Below are 21,940 nucleotides of genomic sequence, written 5' to 3'. Positions count from 1 at the left end.
CCCAGGAAATATTCAAAAGGTGTGTGGATGTGGCGTGTGGGGATATGGTTTAGAGATGATTATGGCAATGCTTGATTTATGGTTGTATTTTTGATGTTTGAAGGTCTTTTCCAGGCCAAAAGATTTTTTTTTGTATTTGTACACATTAATATATGCATATACAGTCCCTTCCTGGACATCTCTTGCAAGTACCTAAAAGTTGAAGAGTCTGTGGATTAAATCTATATTTAAGGTAACTCCATTCAGTCTACAAAATGTCACACCTCCACAATACTGATGCAATTCTATTGAGTTAAGTGCATTTCTTTCTACTGAAATCAAAATTGCATTTCTATTGAAATTTCTATTGCATTTCTCACTATTGAAATGAGATATTGGTATGAAATGTGTCTCACTAATAAACACATGAAGTTTGAAATTTAATTCTGTATATGTTCAGCAAGGTTTGCTGTTAACCACTCCAGTGAAAGCTGACTATAAAATCACAGTGCAATCCAGACTGGCAGAATAGGACAGAAAAGAAAGGACAAGATACATTCAGATTTTCACAATTCTGAAATGAAAGGCCTTGTATAAGCTATAAACTATGGTGTACACCTACATGAAAATATTATAGTTATTTCAAATAACCTCTGCGGTTGTAAATATACTCATAAAGGTTTGCTACCAATTTCTGCATTTTAGAAACTCTGTAAGTACAAATATTCAGCTTTATATTAATTCTAGGCTCTTAGAAAAAAGCAGGTCATACCGAAGTACGTTTATTTTACATTGCTGTAACATATTGCTTATCTCAGTGTCATAGTAATTTGGTTATTACAAATATTAAGCATGTCCAGTAAGTTATCACTGCCTTTTGGGTTATTTCATTTCTCTTCTACATAGAGGAGGAATAGTGTTTTGCAAAGCTTTCCTTTCTCAGGAAAAAGTCTCAGGCTCCCAGGACCAGGCCAGCTGAGATCTCACAGCAGGCTGCCGAACTCCCACACTCCAAAGCTGGGCATTTGTCTCCCCCCACACCTCTGTCTTCTCTGCAGCGATTTCCAGGTGCCTCAGGCTCTCTGTCTCTTCCTCTCCGGGGGCGCTGCCTGGGACATCTCAGTGTTCTTCTACCTTTCGGTCTTGTGTGAGCGGGGGCCAGCCTGGTTTTCTTCCCTTCACCCCCCACCCCCTTCTCCCTCTAGAGCTCCAGCCTACCTCTCCCAGGCCACATGGCTTCCCCTCCTCCATCCAGCCTGTGGCTGGGCAGGAGAAACTCTGCACTGCACTCTGACTGGAACCAAAGAGAGAGTTCCCCTGGGAGTTCTTGCTTTTAACCCCCTGTGTTCTCAGAGGCGTGTCCATGCCTTCAGTGGTCAGTCTAAATGCCAATATCCAAACCTGACCACTGATTGGTTTGACTACTAACTTCCTGAAAAAAAAAAAAAAAAAAAAAAAAATCACTTCCCTGTCAAACTGCAACAACTGTTCATGGCGAGAACAGAGGTAAAGAAGTAAACATCCATGCTTCACAGTTATGTTGAACTGCTTCACAAACAGGTTTATGTTCTTCTAAAGAGTCGTGAGGAGAGTTCAGACATGTTTCAAGGAAGCATCTTCATCCTAGTTTAAATTGCTGAAAGCATGAATTTATCTAGTTAATAGTATTAGAAGAACTTCTAAGAAATACCATTACAAGCAGTTCAATCCATCAATTAAACATTATTTAACTTTTCCCACATACTTGTTTGCATTTATGTTTTGCTGTTATCTCTGATTTTTTTACCTCCCTTGAATAAGGATTTTTAATTAAAAAAAAGGCCTCCATCTGTGAAACGTTTTCTGTACAAATGAAGAAAGAAAGGAAAGAGATCAAGGTCACTGTTTCTCATCACAGAAGTAAATCCAAATGACATGGGTCTGGTACCCAAAGAAAGGGCTTGTCTTTAGAAAGAAATGGAGTGTTTTGGTTTGTTTTCCCATAAATAAACCTTGGAAGCAGGAGCACATGTAGATAGATACATTCTGATAATTAGCAAGACTACTCCTTCCTCTGAGCTCATTTTCTTTTTTAGAAATAATACACAAGAAGCCTTTGGCTATCAGAGGAAATTAATCAGGTGGGACATTCTTGCAATAGCATCTGTCTCCAGTGACAGCTTTACAAGTTAAATAAATAAACACTTGCTGGCATAGCCACACTGCTCTCTGGAAGGGGAGTAGTGAGGTCAGACCATGGGTCTTCACAGAATGTTTCTGCTGTTCATTGCCAAAAATCAGTTCCCAACACCAGGCAAGTTTCACCATGTCCTTAACAATAGTTTTTAATTGTCATTACTTAAAATGGTCTAGCAAGAAGTTAAAATTTTAATGTTATTTCTCAGAGGCTTGCAAGCAGTGGCAAATAAATTACTGCAAACGTCCATGCACTCTTCTTTGAAAGATTCTGGGATGGCTGCCAGCAAGTTTCAGTGCATCAGACAGGGAGTGCAGGCATCACAAATGCTGAATGCTCCTTCTCATGGCAAATTTGAATATTCCAAGTACATGGAATATCTTCTTAAATAGCTGATAATTTAAAGTATTCTCTGTGCTTAAAAACCAGAATATTTCTCCCACCCTTCTTCAGTTAGGAGCCAAGTTGTCTGTTGCATGCAAACTGCACACATTCTTTCATTTCACAATCTAATTCAGATCTACATTCTTACCTTTCCTCTCTGTGACAAATGAGATTTTCCCTCGCATGTTATGCGATGTAATTGTTGGTCCCTGCAGTGAAAGATTTTCCTATTAAAGCCTTTTTTAAAATGCTAGTGAAACTTACACCATGTTATTTATCACTGGAATAAGCTGCTCTTTTCCATTGATTTCAATGAAGCTGTGTCCAATAGTTTGGCCTGCTTTTGCTACTTGACCTGTACCACAGCTGGTAATTGGTTTGCCAGTCCATAATAGGCCTATATATTTTGCCCTTTGTTCCATGAAAACAGCTATAATCCTACTGAAATCTTGATCTTTCGTTCCTCTAAAATAATAGCTGCTGTATTGAGGAGGTTTGTCTTGGTGCTGTGATTCTGCAGTAAATGCAAATTGCAAGATCTTCTTAGCTCCCATGAGGAGGATTTAGATAGCTCCCACATTTCCAGGTATATTTAACAAATTGCTTATTGTGATATCATTAAGCATGCGCAGTGGAGCAGTCAAAACCATCAGCCATTTGTGTTGAAGTCTAAAAGCCACAGGGTTTGGTCAAAATTTGGTATAGAGAAGAATTATTTAATTAGTGTCAGAGCATTTAGATGATTTAACCAGCAAAAGATGAGACTGGGAGATTATATTTCATTTGTTATTGCCATATAATTGTGAGGATATCATTATGTTGGTCATCCAGATGTTCTTTGTTACATTGTTGAGATCACAGAATCACAGAAAGGTTTGGATTGGAAGGGACCTTAGAGATCATCCAGTTCCAATGCCCTTGCTGTCGACAGAGACTCCTTGCACCAGACCAGGTTGCTTAAAACCCATCCAAACTAGAACATTTCCAGGGATGACGCATCCACAACCTCTCTGGATAACCTTTTCCAGTGTCTCACCACCCTCACAGTAAGGAATTTCTTCCTAATATCTAATCTAAACCTACCTTTTTTCAGTATGAAGCAATATCCCCTTGTCCTATCACTACTTGCCCTTGTAAAAAGTCCCTCTCCAGCTTATTTGTGAGTTTCCCAACTCAAGTTCAGCCACACCTTAGCTTCAGTAAGATACAGCACTGCTCTGAATGTCTTTGATGGCTTTTACAGTGCCTCTAGTTTACCTGCAGATCTTTAGCAGTATTGACCCCAGTGTTACCCTATGGGGAACACAAATATTAACCAGCTACCAGTTGTACTTGGAATTGCTGGCCATTTTCATCAAGTCTCTCAGATATTCCAGTTATCTACTGAATTTGTAGTCCACCTATTCCATTATATCTCAGAAATCTGGCTGCAAGGATTCTATGGATCACTTTCAAAAATCAGTGGATGCCTCTGCTGCTTTCACCTCATCCAGCAAGACAGATATCTCATCATGGCCTGCTCTGAGGTTGGTCTTGTTAAATCTATTCTGGATGTTCCCAGTCACCCCCTTGTCTGTCCTGTGCCTGGGTATTGCTTCCAAGAAGATTTTGCCCCTTAATTTTATCATGGGCTGACCAGTCTAAAGCTACCCAAATCCTCCTTGCCTTGCTTGTAGATGGCTTTGACATGCAGTATAGGAATACCATGGCAAGGTGGCTACCATCTCTTATACATTAGCTCTGTTCTGTGACTGATGCATGAAAAAAGTATAGAATGTTCGGATACGATGATGCAAAGACTATGTGTGAATTTGAAGCAGATAAAATGTTAAAAGCAACCCTAACAGACTGTCTGTCTTTTTAAAATTAATCAGTGACCAGCAGCAGAGATTTTCTCCTCAATCTTTAAGGCCTCCCTTTTTCAGAATAAAACATGGCATTAGCTGCAGTCTCTGATTTCAGTGCCTACCTCTGATTAAGATCACAGAATCACAGAATATTTTAATGAATGCTTCAAGGTAAAGCTATGTGAAATGAGGATGGTTTTAATCAGAGGATTTAAGGGAAGGAAGGGGTAAACATTGGGCCCCAAGTATCCAGTTTAGTGCTCCAGTGCATCTCTTTTATGTTTGCCTTACTTTTACGCTGTCTCTGATGCAGACATTCTGCAATAATACTTGGGAATTATTTGCATCCAGTCTGAAGAATGTTTTAGTTCTAGTTTTAAATTAAGGACTCCAGTGGTTTCAGTCCTTGATAAGTAAAGCAGCTGGATTTCACACCAATCACACCAAGGCTCAGTTACATTTTAGTCACAGCAGTGAAGTGATGCATGAAACTGACTGTACTGTAAAATCTCATTCTTATATGGATGAGGAAATGGACTAGCTCCAGACAGTAAAACAATCCAATGACAGGAAAAAATGCATATTGAAGCTTTCAGCAGAGAAAGTTGTTCAGAATAAAATGTGTTTTTTTTGTTGGGGAGCAATAAACTGTGATCTAGAGTTAAGGATTTAATTAGGCAATGGGAACTGTTCTTATGTGTCAGTGTAGTGCTACCAGAGTAGAGGATGCATTATTCACAGAGTACTCTGCATGCTCACCTTATTCCCACCAAGCACTGTAGTTCTGTAGACCAGAGTAAAAAGGAGTGTAGGTGTTTACCTCCAAATGAATTTTAATGGAGGATGACTTGTGTATCTCTTAAATTGTTTACTTGGGCTTTTCTTCTCTGCTTGAGGTTACTTATTTTCATGTTTTCAACATCACTTAAATAAGACCTTTCTGCTTATCTGAGTATCTCATAGATATTCCCCTGGATTGCTGCAGTGTCAGTGTGGATGATCCAGGCTTTCCCCTCAAGCAATCTCATTAGTGATGAAGCAGAAAATTTTCAGCCCTCTTCTTCCTTTAGTAGATTTTTCCTTCACATCAGTTGGCTGAAGTGAATAGTAGTCAGATAGTGCTTTGCTTTACCAGTTAGCAAAGCTGATAGCAAAGGTCCTGATGAGACAGTTTAGAGGTGTGGGAAACACTTCCTTGTGGAAAGAATTAGCCTGAAAGCCTGCAGTGAGAAGAGATGGCTTTGAAGAATGACAGTGGAGAAGAAAATATCATCTGTTAAAACAAAGAAATCAATATACTCTGGACTTGCCAGTCGTGGCTAAGGACACTCAGTGTATTTTTCTCTCAGTGCATGAGTATACCACCAGTCCCATTGATTTTGTGCTTATAGCAGGAAGATGATCTATACCTCTTTTGGAGAGATGTTAGCTCTCTGGGAGAACCACTGAGATTTCATGGGGGAATGTATCATAATTGCTATAAAATAGCAGTTTATCTGCTAAATTCCCATTGAGATAGCACCTTGTCAGGAAAGTGAATCTGCTACGATTTTCTATAATAGCATTTCTGATATTTATGTACCCTTGCCTCTTGCATATCAGCCTTGTGAATAACTCCAGGTTAATGTAAAGGTGCATATGTTTACAAATCAACAGGTTTTTCCACAATTAACTTAGTGATGTTGACATGGCCTGAGTCACAGAAAGTATGAAGTGTCTTTGTTGTATGGTTTCACATATTTGTACTAAAGCACAAGTGTTCTCAGAACCAGAGGTTATGTTGACCTGTTAAACATGCTCTGAAAATCTCATATGCTCACAACCTGTTACCTCAGTTCTTATTTGAGCCATCCCTATTTTCCTGTTGATGCTTCTGTTAGCAAATACTGTTTGGAGTCTAACTCAACACAAGTTCACATACCTCCCACTCCTGAATGAATCACTGAGCTTTGAACACTTAGTTGGTGGACAGAAACCTAAGGAAAGAAGAAGACAGAAAAGGAAGGAAAAAGAAATCTATTCATATAGAAATATAACTCATTAAGTGTGTTATTTTTGTCTGTATCACAATTGTGGAAAATATATTTATAAAGGTATGTTTTGGTTTTGTTTTAGTTTTACAAGCTAAAGCTAGAAACAGCATTTTAACTCACATTTTATAGTCTATAAGTTATTTTTATGGCTGGCTTTACCACTTGTTTACATGACCGATCTCACATACTAGGCATTTAAACATCAACCATTCAATGGGCCTATTAATTTTAATTATATTTATTTATATGCCTATTATAGTAACATTTACCAGATTAAATTAATACTGCTTAGATTGGTTTCTGCATCTAAAAATGAATTATCTAAATTCTATTCATAAGACAGACAACTTGAGAAAGAAAGTCAGGCAGGCTGTCCTAAATACTCTTGCCACAGAAGGGATGAATCACTCCCCAAAAATGTTTCTCTACTGACCACAGGAAGGGCCTTGTTTTTGCTCATAATAAAAAAATAGATCTTAGCATCTAAGTAAACCAGGTATAAACAGAGAAAGGAAGAGAGTGGCAGAGGTGGAATGTCTTGCCCAAGGATCCAATGATGATTGACAAAGCAAGTAAAATGACCAGTCTTCCGCTTTCAGGCCAGTATTTTACGGCAAACCTTCCTTTCACCTTTATAGTCAGTGTGATCTGTGCTATGGCAGTCAGTGGGAGAAGGATGACAGCCTGGATGGCCACCTGTAATGTTTTAAATTTGGTGGCTTTATGTTTATCTGTTCAGAAATCATTCCTACAGTTCACATATTTTTCAACCAGCACCCCATCACTCTGTGTTATTGACTGCCTGGGGAGCAGTATAAACCAGAGGAATGTCCCACACTAACCTCACTAATGAAACTTCTTTTGCATTGCAGTTGACCTGGACAGGTTGAATGATGATGTGAAGCGTTACAGCTGCACTCCGAGGAACTACTCTGTCAATTTAAGGGAGGAGCTGAAGCTGACAAATGTCGTTTTCTTCCCCCGCTGCCTCCTTGTCCAGCGCTGTGGCGGAAACTGTGGCTGTGGGACTCCAAACTGGAAATCCTGCACCTGCATGTCAGGGAAAACAGTGAAAAAGTATCATGAGGTATTTTCATTTTTCTTTGTTACTTCTTTTGGGTATTTATTGCTTCCATGGATTCTGAAGTCTTTTTCTCAGACCTGAGTGTGCTGCTTTTTGATAGAATATATATGTGAAAGGGGTGTTGGCAGTATTTATGTGTAAGTTAACTTAGAAGAAGTTAGAGAGAACTTTTGCCACCTCTGAGTGGATGCCACCACAGCATCCTAGTGAACTTTGTTTCAAGAATGAGCCTTATGTTGGACTGATTTTTCCCAGTCAAGGACTAATACAAAGTAAATGTATACACCACTGGAAATATTCTTTTTAGTAACACAGAGTACTTGGGTTCCTTGAGATATTTGACTTCATTTCCTCTTGCTTTAAACTTACACTCACACTTGGAAATTACAATTATGTCACTTGTGAATTCTCTTCCCTTCCAGATTTCTTACTTATAGGAGGCAGCTGAATCACTCAGCCTTAGCTTTTTTTCCCTACTCAGCAATTTTCAGGAGGGCAAAATTTTTGCGTAGGAGCAACACCCATTATTTTAATCCATTCAGAATTCATCTAGAGAGCACACAATGAAAGAGCATTTTGTATTCTTGCGACTAACGCAGTATTTTCAGATCAAGACATGAGCAATGTTCCCTAAAGTGAGCATATCTATGGAAGTGACTTGGTAGTTGCCTTCCACTTGCTGGAAGGTAGGGTAGCTGCATGCTGTGCTGACTTGTTTCTGACACATATCTCTTGTAAGAGACTGATTTACCACTTGGCTTAAGGCCCAAGTGAAAATGAACTTCAGGAACTTTAACCCCGCATGCGATATAGGCTCATTACATTAAGGCATTATCTTGAGAGACCCTGGGGCCGCAATAGCAGAGGGTTGTTGAAGGCCAGAGCAGTGTGGTTACTCTTTTCAAAGGTAAGAGATATTTTCTCACACATAACGTCAGAATACAGCATACTCCACATGCCAGAACTGGAGAATAGTTAATATTTTCTCTAATTTTAAACAAGATGCAGGGGATGACCCTAGTAATTATAGAGCAGAAAGCCTTATCTCAGTGGTAGAAAAGTTAATTGGAAAAAAAATTAACAGTATAAAGCACCTAGATGACTATGAGTTGGTAAAATTAACGCGGAATGCCTTATATGTGAATAATTATTTATACAGCACCACAATATTGTACAAGAATGCTAAAAGGACTGGCACCTCCTGCAGAGAGCAAACAGTCAGCCAGACAAGATCAGATATGGATTAGAAGCTGGTTAAGAGATAAAGAGCAACGAGTTGGAAGAGACAAGCAATTTTCTAAATGGGAAAGGGCCATCTGAGGGTGCCCCCAGTATAAAGATTATTATTTCATGTGTGTTTAGTCTGGAGGGTGGTGAACAGAGAGGTGGCAAAAATGACAGGTGGCACAGGAGATAACATACTTGAACAGCAGAGAAGGCTGTGAGGAATTTCAGGTGTTTGTAAGTGCTTATAAATGCAGGTTAGAAAAGCAGCAAGCATTAAGGATGAGTGGTCTCAACTATTTATCCATATAACACTGGGCGTGTGAGGGGAGGAGGAAGAAATGAGGGGTGGAAATTGGGCTAAAGGTCAAGGAGTGAATCACTGTGAAGAGCTTCAGGAAAACAGTTGTTTAGTGCAGTGATAAGAAAAAGACAAGTGACGGTCTTCTGCAGGAATGGAGATGAAGGGGTAATAACACAGCAAATACTGTGGTCTGGATAAATTGGTGGGGGACTTATACTAGGTTTTGACCACTGGTGCTTAAAAGGACAAGGCAGCACTAGCAAAAATAAATAGAAGCAGCAAGCATACATCATGAGAGATGCAGGGGAAGATACAGATCAAAAACATTTTTAAGGAAAGTGGCTCAAAAGTTTTGGATTATTTCATTTAGGAAAAAAAAATCTAAAGAGAGGACAGTGAAAGATAGGATATGATGAATAGTAGCTAAAGGAAAAATAGACCTTCCTAAGTAATCTTTTCCTTAAGAAAAGAACTTATGAAGAGAGAGACTGGAAGGGAACTAATTTAAAGTTATAAAAAGGAATTTTTTTTTTTTCACAGTAAATCTGTATGGAATTTCAACACTTAAATATGAGTTGTTCATAATTCAGAAGACTTCTGAAAAAAATAGAAGTCAAATATAAACCAAGGAATCCTGGGTTACACCTGTATCAGAAATTAAGTCAACTGTTGACAGTAGCTAGAAAGAAAAATGCTGATTATAAATATGTTGTCAAGCACTTACTTTTTTCAGGTGTTTGGAAACAGCTAGTGCTGGAACACCAGAATATCACAGTAGCCAGGTATTGCTCAGCATCAAAATGTCATGACTTATGACTGTCCTAAATTAATCACTAAATTCAGGAAATTCAATATTCACACAAATATATCACTGCTAATTTATTTTCCTACTAATTTCTACTCTGAAAACCATATGAATTCAAGACAGTGTTTCATCTTTAACATTAAATGGCCTTTGTAAGTTTAAATTTAAATTTTATCCCTTAGGGATGAATTAACAGCTCACTGAGCAGATATTTAGCCAAGTGTCTCCCATTAACATGAGTGGAAGTCATGCAGATAAATTCATGTATGACATACTGAAGATGTGTCCATTAATTTTAGTCCAAAATGTTTTCAACTTTATTATTATTATTAGCCACACACAGTTAATCAGTTTTATTCTTATTCTCCTTTGACACTTTAATTTGACTTAAATACCAGGTGGAAAAAGCACTGAGGAGAGGCCTCTCCACATGCCAGTTTTAGAACCATCGAGACAGTTTACTCTCTTAAAAGCCAATTTGAAACCCACTAACCTTATCCAAAGAGCCTTTAGTTGCATAACGAAGGATGGAGCTTTACACTTTATGAATCCCCAGCACCATTAATTTGGTTAAAAAGCTCAGTCTTCTACTGCAGGAGGACATAGGCCAGATTCAAACACAAAACTCAGTTAATTTGATATACAGAAGACACCAGAAGGAAATATTAGGTGGTGGAGCAAAGAAAGTGTTGGAAGTAGCTGAAACTGAGTCCTGAAGACCCCAGACCCCTTCTCTTGCCAGACTGATTTTCCCTAACTTCTATCCTGGAGCTTTATCTACTGAGCTCCTGAACCTGCAAGAGCTTTGTGTCCTGCACATGGATATGCTTGTCCTCAAAAGTAAAAATATCTCTGGACATCACTTAAAAGTTCCTTGGCATTTCTGAGCTACTCAATATTTCTTGTGTGAGAAAGAGAGACAAATTTTCCGGAAGCGATAGGCTCCTTTTTGGCTTTGTGGTGAGTGCTGGAGTAGCTGCATGGGGACCTTAAAGTCCAGGGTGTTTCTTGAAAGAGAGGCTTCTAGTTCAGAGGGATTTCAAGGTTATCTTCTCCTTATGCTCTTAATGCTTTTTAGTTCCCTCTCAGTTCCTGTTCAAAGCCTCCCACTGTAATCACTGAGCACTCTCTCCTAGCCTAGCCTCTCAGGACTAATAGTTGTCATGTGGAGCCTTTAATTTTCCCAAGCTGAGAGTGCTGCTCCAGTTCCCTAAATGGAATGTACAGCTCTTTTCTATCATGTCTGATTGTAGGAAGTGATGCAAAAGCAGGGAAAATGAGAACATGAGATGGCCACAATAAGGGGTAGCTTTTTCTTTTTTGCCCTGGGAGATGTTAATCATGAGATCTTTGGTCTTCTTTATAGCCTGGAAGTTTGCCATGACTTTACCAAAATAGCAGTTTTCAGAAATGGATGGGGTCATAACTTGGGAAAACAGATATTTTTATTGGTGGGTTATTTTTTTTTTTCCTTGCAGGAGTCTTGTGATGCTCTGTGGTTTTCCATGGCTTCTGGGTTTGCTTTGGAGCAGAGCAAATACTCTGGACAAATACTCATGACTTACCACATAGTGTCATGAACCCTTCAAACCAAGCAGGCCAAGTCCTGGCAGTGTCTGAAAACGTCTCTCAGGCATAGTCTGCCCTAAGTGATACTGAGTTACGTTGCAATGCTCTGTGCAAGGGAAAGACAAAGCAATACATGGAAATGAATGCAGCACACCTTAATCAAAGCTCAGCCCTATGGCTGTTGGACCTGATATAAAAGTGTGTTTCCCATTGCAGTTCATTTCCTTAAAAATGCCTGGCGCTTTTCTTCAAAGAGGCACAGGCTCTAAACCTGGAGATTACTCAGCACAGAGAAGGTGTGGGGGAAGCAGGCCAGGACTCAGTTCAGCTGTGGCTGTGACTGTGGCTGTGCTATCCAGCCAGCATGCACATACCTCAGAGAAATAAGAAATCAGTTTCCCCATCTCATTGCTGTAACTGATGAGATGTGAAACGAGTTTCCATGGGGAATAAGTGCTCTTAAGGTAGCAACCAGAATTTGTCAGAATGTATTAAACTCCGCAAACACAGTGCTGAGCTGCGCAGCTAAGGGACATATAAGGAAAAAAGAAAAGTGGTGATAGCTGATTGCAACTTTTACCTACTTGTTTGTCTCTCCTGTAAAGCCTGATGTGTTGTCCACTGTCTATAAGGTGCTTCTTCCCTCATCCTATCCCTTTTTGAAGCATTATGCCTCTATTCAAGTTGACTGCAGCTTGTCTAGGATATACATTCAGTTAATTCTCAAAGAGAAGGTTTTGATTAGGTTGGCAATTTCATAACCTTCGGTTGCCTTGAGAGAGAGCAGTAGGTACCCCAGAGCACACGATACTGTCTCTTGACACAAGTTGCTGGGGCATAAAAAACAGCTTCAACTGAGCCCAACATTTCAAAGGGAAAGCAAGACAGAGGGAATATTATATGGGAGAAAAGAACACAGGAGCGCAATAGAGAATTAAAAAGTGGAACTTCAGTAAGACAAAGTTACTGCAATGGAGTTAAAAAATGTAACTAATACAATTTGATGCTGTCAGGGCTTTTTTCTTCTTTTCTTTTATTTTTAGAGAAATGAGAAGCAAACCTTAAGGAGGCACTTGAGAGAGAAGACAATAATTCTCATCCTATCCTTACACAGGAAAACATAGGATAACTGGTCAAAAAATGATCCAAATGCTGCTGACACAACAAAGGGAATTTGCTAAGGGATTAAAAAGGGCTAGAATCATCAAAGCTGCATGCAAGGAATATGGTCTGATTGTTGTATGTCCTGGAGTTGATAGCACATGTTTAAAGGAGATAAAAGGTTGTTATGGTAATAAAGACATAGAATTAGCCTGACAAAAGAGTTAATTCATGGAATATTGTACAAGAAGCAGCAATGGGATTTATTTGGAATGCAAGTATAAGGAAACAAAATGAGTCAGAAATGACTGCTAGGTCACGGGATGAGCAGAGAGAGCACAGAAGTGCAGTGAGAAAAAAAGGTTCATTTTTAATTAGATGAAAAATTAAGTTCTTGGGTTGACATCTGGAAGTTGAGTGAGACATCCTGTGATACATGTCAGGACAGAGAAGCAGTTCCTGAAGGAGGAACACCTGTATCTAGTCAGTGAGAAAACAACAGCTGTAGCATAATGCACACATAATTCCTGACAAGATCAGCAGAAGTGAGGGTCTTGTTGATGTCACATATGTCAAAAACATCATAGCATTTGTGAGTGCTTCAGGTACTTGATTTTTAAGCCAAATTTTTCCCATGCTTCTTGTATTAAAACCAGGTGTTTCTTATGCATACAAATAAAAAAATAGAAACAATAATCCCATCTATATTTAATAATCCCTTAGTTTGCTTGCTACCACTGATCAGCAAGCCAACTCATTTTTCTTGTCCCTGATACCCTGTAATTATGTCTGTAAGACAGAATACATCTTTGGGTCTATGTCATTGGTTTAGGCTATGTTCCTACTAGAGTAAAGGTCCTTGTGCTAAATTATGAACCACATTCCCATAATACTTGGCTTCTTATACTCAGAGCACAGCTAAACTGTGTGTGACCTTTGGATTAGATAACTTTCAAAAATTGCAAAGTAAGATTTTTTATGTCTATCAGACCTTGGATCTGTGTTGAATGTTTTGCACTTTTGATGCTTCCTCTTTCATGAATCTCAGACAAATATAATTTGGTTTTCATGCTAGAATGATGTTATTTTTAGATGTGCAGGAGATTAGATAATGCGGCATAGCAGAATTTGAAAATCAATTCTGCAAAGTACAAATTTCACTATCTAAAATAGCATCCAGAGTTGCTCACCATCCTTTGTCACAGGAAAAAGGACCTTGGGGTGCTGGTTGACAGTAGCTGAATGTGATTCAGTGTGTGCCCAGGTGACCAATGGCCTGGATCAGCACTGGTGTGTCCAGCAGGACCAGGGCAGTGATTGTCCCCCTGTACTCAGCACTGGTGAGGTCACACCTCAAATCCAGGGAAGTGAATAGCAGTGGAGAAGGGTCTGGAGCACAAATCTTACATCTGAGGGAGCTCAGGGTGTTTAGACTGGAGCAAAAGAGGCTCAGGGGGAACCTTATCACTCTCTCTTGAGTGCCTGAAAGGAGGGTGTAGTCAGGTGGGGTGGGCCTCTTGTCCCAGATAACAAGAAGACATAGCCTCAAGTTGCACCAGGAGAGGTTTAGACTGGATATAAGGGAAATTTTCTTTACTGCAACTATGGTCAAACATTGAAACAGGCTGCCCAGGGAAGTGGGAGAGTTGCTATTCCTGGAAGTATTCAAAGAGCATGTGAGATGTGGCATTAGGGGACAGAAGATAGTGGTTGACTTGCTGGTGCTGGGATGAGGGTTGGACCCAATGATCTCAGAGGTCTTTTCCCACCTAAAGGACCCTGTGATTTTATAATTTCACCTGTGTTCAATCACTGTTTTCCTGTCCTGTCTGAGGAAGTGCCTGACAGTTCATTTTCTTATCAGCAAAGCCTATATACCTTGCTCATGCTTCTTGACAAAAAACACAGGGAAAGTCCCCAAGCTGTCAGATGGTCTGTTAGCTTAAATACAGTCCACATCTTTACTCTCATCCCACTGCATACTGTGATTTGCTCTCAGCTGGGAAAAATCAGATCTACCTGCCCTATGATTTTGCAAACTGCCAGTCATCTGGATTGGTCATAATTTGCTGGAAGACTTCTTTAAATAAGGAATTTATCATGGGTTCAGTGTCAGCATATGTACTTGATTTTTAAATTACATTTTCTTAAAAAAAAAAAATCTTTGAAGTTGTGGGCTATTTTTAGCTCTGTAATAATTGCAGCAGCCTGATTGGGTTGTTCCTTTGTGCTTGGGATGATAGTGTGATACAGCAAATTTTCCTAGTGTCCATCAGGATTTATTGCATATATGGATGCAAGCAATGTTTGAAATCAATTCAAAGATACTATATTTTTGTTGCTCAAAAAAAAAAAAAAAAAAAAAAAAAAAAAAAATTATGTTTCTGCATTTCTAACAGGGCAAAGTAATTCTGTTTTCCCAACACAGTACAGCAGCATGTCTGCACCTCGCTTAGGCACAGTCCTTCCTTTCAGTATTACATAGGCTGTGGAGTTGTGTTTTTAGGTTCACTGTATGTATGTTCAAAATGGTTTATCCATTTGTACCCCCCCTTGTGCCTTTTTGGTTCATCCCATCAGCACCTGTCTGTCCATCAATCCCAAAAACCCTGACTCATGCCCCTGACCCTCCCAGGTGACTTGTCCACCCTTCCCCTCTGTCTGGAAGCTTCTGCCGGGGTCGCTGGGTAACTGGACAATGGCCTGGGGTCCCTCCCCTCCTCCCTGCTAAGTGGATACCCCGGGTGTCCTTCCCTCGGAGGGCCACTCCCATGGCTTCTCCCATTGCCTGATCAGTTTCCCCGCCCTCCCTATATCAGGGCCTGCTCGAGGCCCAGCGCTCACTCTCTTCTGGGACCTCTTTGAGTGCTGTTGGGATCTGGGGCTGTCCTCGGAGTCACAATAAATCTTGGACCTACCCCCAGAAGGGTGTCACCTCCTTCCTTGCCGGTGGGATCAGCAGTGTCCTCGGACCCACGAAGGCACTCTCTAAAGCCCAGCTGGGTTCAGCAGGGAGTGCCTCTCGCTGCCCTTCTCGCCCTGAAAAGAGCTAGCCGAGGCTAGCAAGGGATCTGCTCTTGCAAAGTTGGGACGAGACACGGCAATAGGCTAAATATAAATTTCATCACAAAACAGAGAACAAAATAATAGGCTGTGTTCAGTGCTAATCACTTTTGTTATATCTCATGACTGTTCTAGGCAATAAGGGCAGAGAACAAATGGTCTCATCCTGAGAGCTGCTAACCTACCTGCCCTTCCCCACCCACCCTGCACAGCGTCTCTGGTTGTCCTTTGGCAACTGCTTCACATTTACTTTCTGGGACTAATTCTGTTGAAAATGCTAATACTCTGTTGATCTGGCACACAGCCTCTTATTCCATGTCATTTCTGAAACCATCTCAACTCTTGTATGGTGTTACAACATCAAGGTACAGAAACTGCTTTGTAAAAAGGAAAAAAAAAAGGGTTGTTAAGTAACAGACTGATCTCTTAGTTATAAACCAGTATGAACTGTTAGGGCAGAAATGTGGGTGCTTCAGTGGTTGAGGTGTTACAGACATTTAGGTCCCTCTGCCCAGTTGGCCACTGGCTTAGGGAAGTCATGCACTTAACAGACATCTCTCCATCCTTGAACAAGAAAGAGAAATCCAGCTGATCTAGGAGTCACTTGGCCAAGCGAGCTCTTTTTTACAACCTACAGCCACCTTCCTAGGGGTCTCAAGATCATCTTCTCTAGACAGAATTTTTTCAGAAGTGTCTATTATGATGCATACTTCCCTAGGAAGTAATTTTGTTTTCTTGTTTGTTTGATACTATTCACATTCAGTTCTTCAGAAATCATTTAGGTTGAGGCAGAGATGTTTAAGGTGAGCCAACAAAACTCAGATTCCACAGAAACTCAGTGGTATCTGACACATATTTTGTGCAAGCTCCTTCATCTCCTTCTGCTCTTCACGAGTATTTAAGTTTAGGACCAATCCTAATGATTTGTGCTTCAGAAATTTCAAATTGCATAAAAATACGTTCCTTGTTCTTAAGAGTAGAAATATTCTACAAGGGAGAGGAGGGACATGGCAAATCAAACAGGAATGGGACTGCAAAAATGAGCCAGAGGAAACCTGCTTGGTAGTTCGCATGCAAAGGAGCAGCTCTGGACATGGTTAGGAAACTGCATGATATAAAGATACCTGATGTAGGAAAAAATACAGTCTGTCCAAGCTCCAGGACAAACAATATAGCAGGATGTCAAAGTGTGCAAAAAAAAAAAAGCTGGAAATAAAACAAAAATGTGTTCAAATTAATGATGGTCAGGGCCATTAAGGGCTGTTGGTGCCCTTGGGGCCCCAGCGTTCTAATCCTCAGATCTCCAACAGTTTTCTAATTCAATGCATTTTTGTTGATCCTCCCAGGTGCTGAAGTTCGTCCCTGAGGCTGGGCATGCCAGAAGAAGAGGCAGAATCAGGAACAACATGTCCTTGGTAGACATACAGCTAGATCACCATGAGCGTTGTGATTGTGTCTGCAGTTCAAGACCACCCCGATAAAAAAGGAAAAACAAAGAAAGAAAATTAAAAACCAGACACACTAATTGTCCATCTTACTGGACATTTACTTTGAAGCAGGATTGCTCTGCGGACCTTTACTCTGTAATTATTTGAAATTTGCTACTAGCCTGCCTTTGCAATTAGTAAAAATCATTGCTGTGCTGATTAGTGTCATGGCAACTAAACAGATATATCATACATTTATGTATCAGCATCCAAGAATTTAGGATTGTGGTTATCTATAGCTAGATTCTGAGGGTTGAGATTTGAAAAGCTCAATTGCAGTCCTTAGGCACACAATGCCCACTGAATTTAAATACCAGGTATGTAGTTATTTGTGGTAGCTGGCAATGAAATAGCATCGTGTTTCTGTTTCAATCACCAGTTCCTACACTCAAATTCCGCTCCCATTTCTACCTCCTCAGCTCTCCTGATGGTAGGTAGGGTTTTATGGTGGGTATAAATGAGGAGAGAATTTGATCCTGTAGGAGTCAAAATGGTTTGCCCCACTCTTAGAGGGAACTTCCCAGCATTTTTGCCCAACAGCGTGAGATAGAATGCTTAAAATCCATCATTACATAAAATCACACCATCAGTAAAGTCAAATCTCACTGCTTGTACTCGAGCAAATCTTGTGCTGAAATTAGTCGACGCTTTGCATGAGCCAGGACACTGAGGGTGGTAGGGGGTGCTGAGGCTGGCACTATTGCCGTGGTGGCTACATGGCAGCCATCACCCAAGTGCTTCTGCAAGAGGGGGCTCCTGCCAGCTCCCCAGGTTAATACCTGTGGACTGGACCTGATTTTGGTCACTACGTACCTGATCTGGATTCCTGCCCCTTGCCCAGAGCAGCCCCACAGTTGCCCAAGATGAGCCCCCTCTATACAAGAAGGGAGAGAAAGCCCTCCCCTTGGAGGGGATGAAGATAGGGCACTTCTTTGTTGAAAATATTGATTTGTTTTGCAGTTGTGTTATTGGGAAACAAAACTGTGTTTGAGATTTAATTATCTTTATTTGGTTTGGGGTTTCTTTATTTGTTTTTTAACTTTGTCATATATGCATTAATCTTAGTTATCTGAGGTTAGTTGTCTCATTCCAGCTCTCTGTATTGCCATGGTTAAAGTGTTGACAGTGAATTTCTTTTTTTTTAAATTGCATTTTGCTGAAGCATATTAAGTCATTAAGTACTGTCTGCCAGTCATGGAAAATGTGCATCATTTATTAACTTCCAGAAGAATATTACTAAATACCACCTCATAATAAAATTAGTACTTTAAAAGCTACAGCATAGCTTCCTATGCCTTTTAAACTATTACAAATGTGCTCTAGCTGAAAAACAAATAAGATCCTTCCAAACTAGCTTTAAGGATTTTCAAATGTTGCTCCAAAAATGTAAAAACGAGGCAGATTTAAGTTTCACAAAGAATTCGAGTTTTGATCATGAATGTAACAGCAGGAATAGGGTGTCACATTTAATGGCTGAGGGTTTATCTTTTATAGTAGACATCGGCTGCATCAAAGCATCTTGTCTGTGTGCTCTTGTCTTTCTGTCTCTCTGAAGGAGTGAAGTAGGTTGACAGTAATGCAGTATAAATAGTGGAAAATGGCATGTGCTATAAAATACAAGGCCTTCAAACCAGTATGTTTTAGTACTCTACAGGTTTTTTACAAAAGCACCCTAATGTTCTCATTTTCCGTCTTCATCAGCTCAAGTATTTTGTAAGTGCTTTTTTATAATTTTAGCAAAACTTTGCTGAAAGAGCCCTTAGAAATGTTGTGTTACTTTCTTTCCTGTACTTTAACCTTGGAGATTCAGAAAGTGTGGGGGTTTTATTATTTATATTAATTTTCCTCTCTGGCTCCCAGATGTCTGTTTAAAAATGCTCCTGAATGCTTTCTTGGGAAGTGATTCATCATTTTTCAAAGCAATTCACATTTAAAGAACAGCCCTGTAACCAAAGATTACCACCTTCATTTTGTAGTTCAGGACTATTTAAAGAAATCTCATTCTTTTTCTGTTTCTAGCTTAATAACAAGATTGACCCAGCCCTTCCATAAGTTTTAGCTAAGTTTGGAATAAATTTGCATGCAAGACCTTGGTGATACAGATTGTTTTTGCAATACTGTACACCTGTTTGTATCTCTGACTGAATCATGCCCAAGCACTCTGATTTCATAGTTAGCATTGGTTGCAGGATACACAATTTTCACAAGGCTTTGTGCTCTAAGTGGTCCTTTGATTCCCACCCTCCAAGGGAAACAGGCAGCAGGCAGTGCTGCACCAGGCGCGTGCCATGCAGCACCGACTGCTTGCCCACCCCAACAGCCCCGGGTTGTGAGGGGCACTTGTGCCTCCTGACTGGGGGGATTCAGCCTTGGCTGGGAGCCTGAGTTACCCTTAGAGGCAACTGGGAGAGGCTCTCCCGTAGTGTGCCTTAGTCCAAAGGTTGAAATCACATTGGAGCATTTCTTTCTCTCCTTTGACTATATAGAAAGATTAGAAATTTGATTTGGACATCTAAGTGGGATACACAGAGGTAGATAATATGAATACTCCTTTAAAAGACTGAACAGCTGAGAATTCAGCTGAGTTTAAGTAAAGGCAGCATTGGATGTGCCAGGGTTCAACAGAAAAATTCAGATGCAAAGTCAAAAAAAAGTCCTCTTACTTAATGATAGGTTTACCTTCTTTAATATAAGCTAAGCTTGTCACAAAGTTTGAAGTATTACTCCTGGGACACTTACTAATTAATGGAACCATTCACTGCTTCCTGCTGCCATACAGACACCATGCTCCCAGCCAGTGCAGGAGTGTCAAGGATGGGCTTCATGTGGCAGTGTGGGGATGATGACATACATGTGAACTAAGAAAAACTCCCCGAAACCCAAGCCCTGAAATGCAGTGACCCTGGAGAACCCAAAAAAACAGTAAAATTTTTCCTTTTTATTTATTAGCAGAAATTGCAAAGGTGTATCTTCATACTTTTTTCCTCTTTTGTCTTTGTATAATTGTTATGTTGTTTACATGCTATTTTAATTTAAAGAGCAAAGATTAAAAAAACCTAATCTGGTTCAGTTTTATTTGTGGAATTGGAAAGCACCAAAATAAATACATTATCAAAGGCAATTCAGAAAGATTCCTAATTTCAAACCACTCATCAGCTTTTTATTTACTATATTCTTCTGGGATAGAGCCTACTTTCTCAAGTGCAATCTATGTATATTATTTTTATCTCAGTTAAATGCAGCTTTCATAGCAGTACTTTTTACTTGATGCAGTATGTAATGTGTCTTATCATGATGAAAAAATAAATACTGCTTTTGAAAGAAGATAGTCTGAGTGATTATTCATATTTGGATGAAGAAAAACCTATTATTTGCTGAAAGTCATTTCCACAACATGACACCATGCATACCCACAAGGTCTCCTTTTGAATTTTAGCAGATATTCCTAGGAGCATCAGGGAAGGACCAAAGTGCAATTTTGGGATAATCGAGTTTGAACCCCTGAGCTGGCAGAGCTGACAGCTTCCTTGTGGAGCAGCAGCAGAGTGACAGCAGCACATCATTTCTTAGAGCTGGATTAGGGCACCCCCCTTCATATTTGGTGCTGATCTCAGCCCCTGCAGGCTTGGCTTGGCTCCAGGAGAGATGTCTGCATTCATCTTGCTATAGCTGCTCCTTACTGCCAAAGGAAGCTGCTGCAGAAGCTCTGCCTCTCACCTTAGCAAGGGCAGAGCTAAGCTAATGCGTGCAGGGCAGCTGAAGCAGCCCAGGGCCTCTTGAGCTGGGCAAATTTGAGGTGTGCTTCTGAGTTTGGGCATTTCCTCCAGCTTTGCCAGAAGCAACTTTTGCTGTGTTGGGGCAAATAATCACCTTCAAAGCTTTGGTAATTACTTTCAATTTAAGGTTCTTGTGTTAAGCTGAAGGTGCCTTAGGCCTTCACTGCATCTTGGACTGAATAAGAACATGAAATTTTTGCCCAATTGATTATTCACGAACCAGATCTCCTGTCTGATAAGGGAAATACAGGCAGTATACAGTAGTCTGGGAACCCAGCTTTTTGGTCTGTCTACATGCATGAGCACCTTTCTCCATACAGTAATGCTACTGATCAGAAACAGCCATTCAGATGAGTGTATTTATCCCCTTTGGTTTGGTCCCTGTTACTCAGAGAAAAAAAAAATTGCAGTGGAAATGCAGTGAATAAACGTCATAGACAGCAACTCAGCAACTGCAGAATTATCAAGGAGGGCATAAAGCTCTTCCCACCTGACATTGCTACACACCTCCATAACTAATGGCTAGCTAACACTAGTTTGTCCTTACGCTTACTGGACAAGGAGTGTGTGAGTGAAAGCTTAAATAAATCTGAAACCTGGAAAGCAGCTCTGCATCTCTTCATCTGTAAAAGTATATGCTTCACAACATCATTCAGGAACTCACCATCACCATTTTCTAAAAGTAGTGGGTTTTTTAAATATTCATCTTCTCCTTTTTGAAGAACACAGATTCTTCCTCTAACTAATTTTGAGATCTGTAACAGCTGTAAAAATACTTGCCTGTAAATTCAGTTAAGATTTCTCTTGCTTTTGTCCGGAGTGCATTGCCCCTACACACTGCCTTAATGTAAATTCAGCAGAGGTCCAATTTGTGCTTATTCTCCCAGGGGCTCCAGTGCAGCACATAATGAAAATTTAGAAATCAGTATTCCTGTCTCTCATTCTAGGAGTTTTAACTTTGTTTATTGACGGTCTTAGTCAAATATGCTGAAATAAACAGTCATAGTTTTATTTGGTTGTTCATTGACAGGCTGTGAAAATCTGCTTTAAATGTTCAAAGTCCAAATTCAATTTTCCATTTATTTTCAAAGAATCATAGAATGGCTTG

At 40.0% G+C, this 21,940-nt stretch overlaps 1 protein-coding gene across 4 annotated transcripts in view; it reads left to right on the top strand.

Moving 5' to 3' along the window:
• PDGFD (platelet derived growth factor D) overlaps positions 1-20,380 on the top strand; it is a 136,080-nt gene extending 115,700 nt beyond the window's left edge. For all 4 annotated transcript variants that reach the window (XM_053935692.1, XM_053935691.1, XM_053935694.1 and 1 more), the window contains 2 exons: positions 7,292-7,506; positions 16,916-20,380. In XM_053935692.1, the coding sequence (XP_053791667.1) occupies positions 7,292-7,506; positions 16,916-17,050 (350 nt within the window). In that variant the 3' untranslated portion in view covers positions 17,051-20,380. The remainder of the gene's footprint in view (positions 1-7,291; positions 7,507-16,915) is intronic.
• Positions 20,381-21,940: the final 1,560 nt, after the last annotated feature.

This window comes from Vidua chalybeata, chromosome 2, assembly GCF_026979565.1.
Source record: "Vidua chalybeata isolate OUT-0048 chromosome 2, bVidCha1 merged haplotype, whole genome shotgun sequence".
NCBI classification, from domain to species: Eukaryota; Metazoa; Chordata; class Aves; order Passeriformes; family Viduidae; genus Vidua; species Vidua chalybeata.
This window is presented reverse-complemented; position numbering and strand designations above follow the sequence as displayed.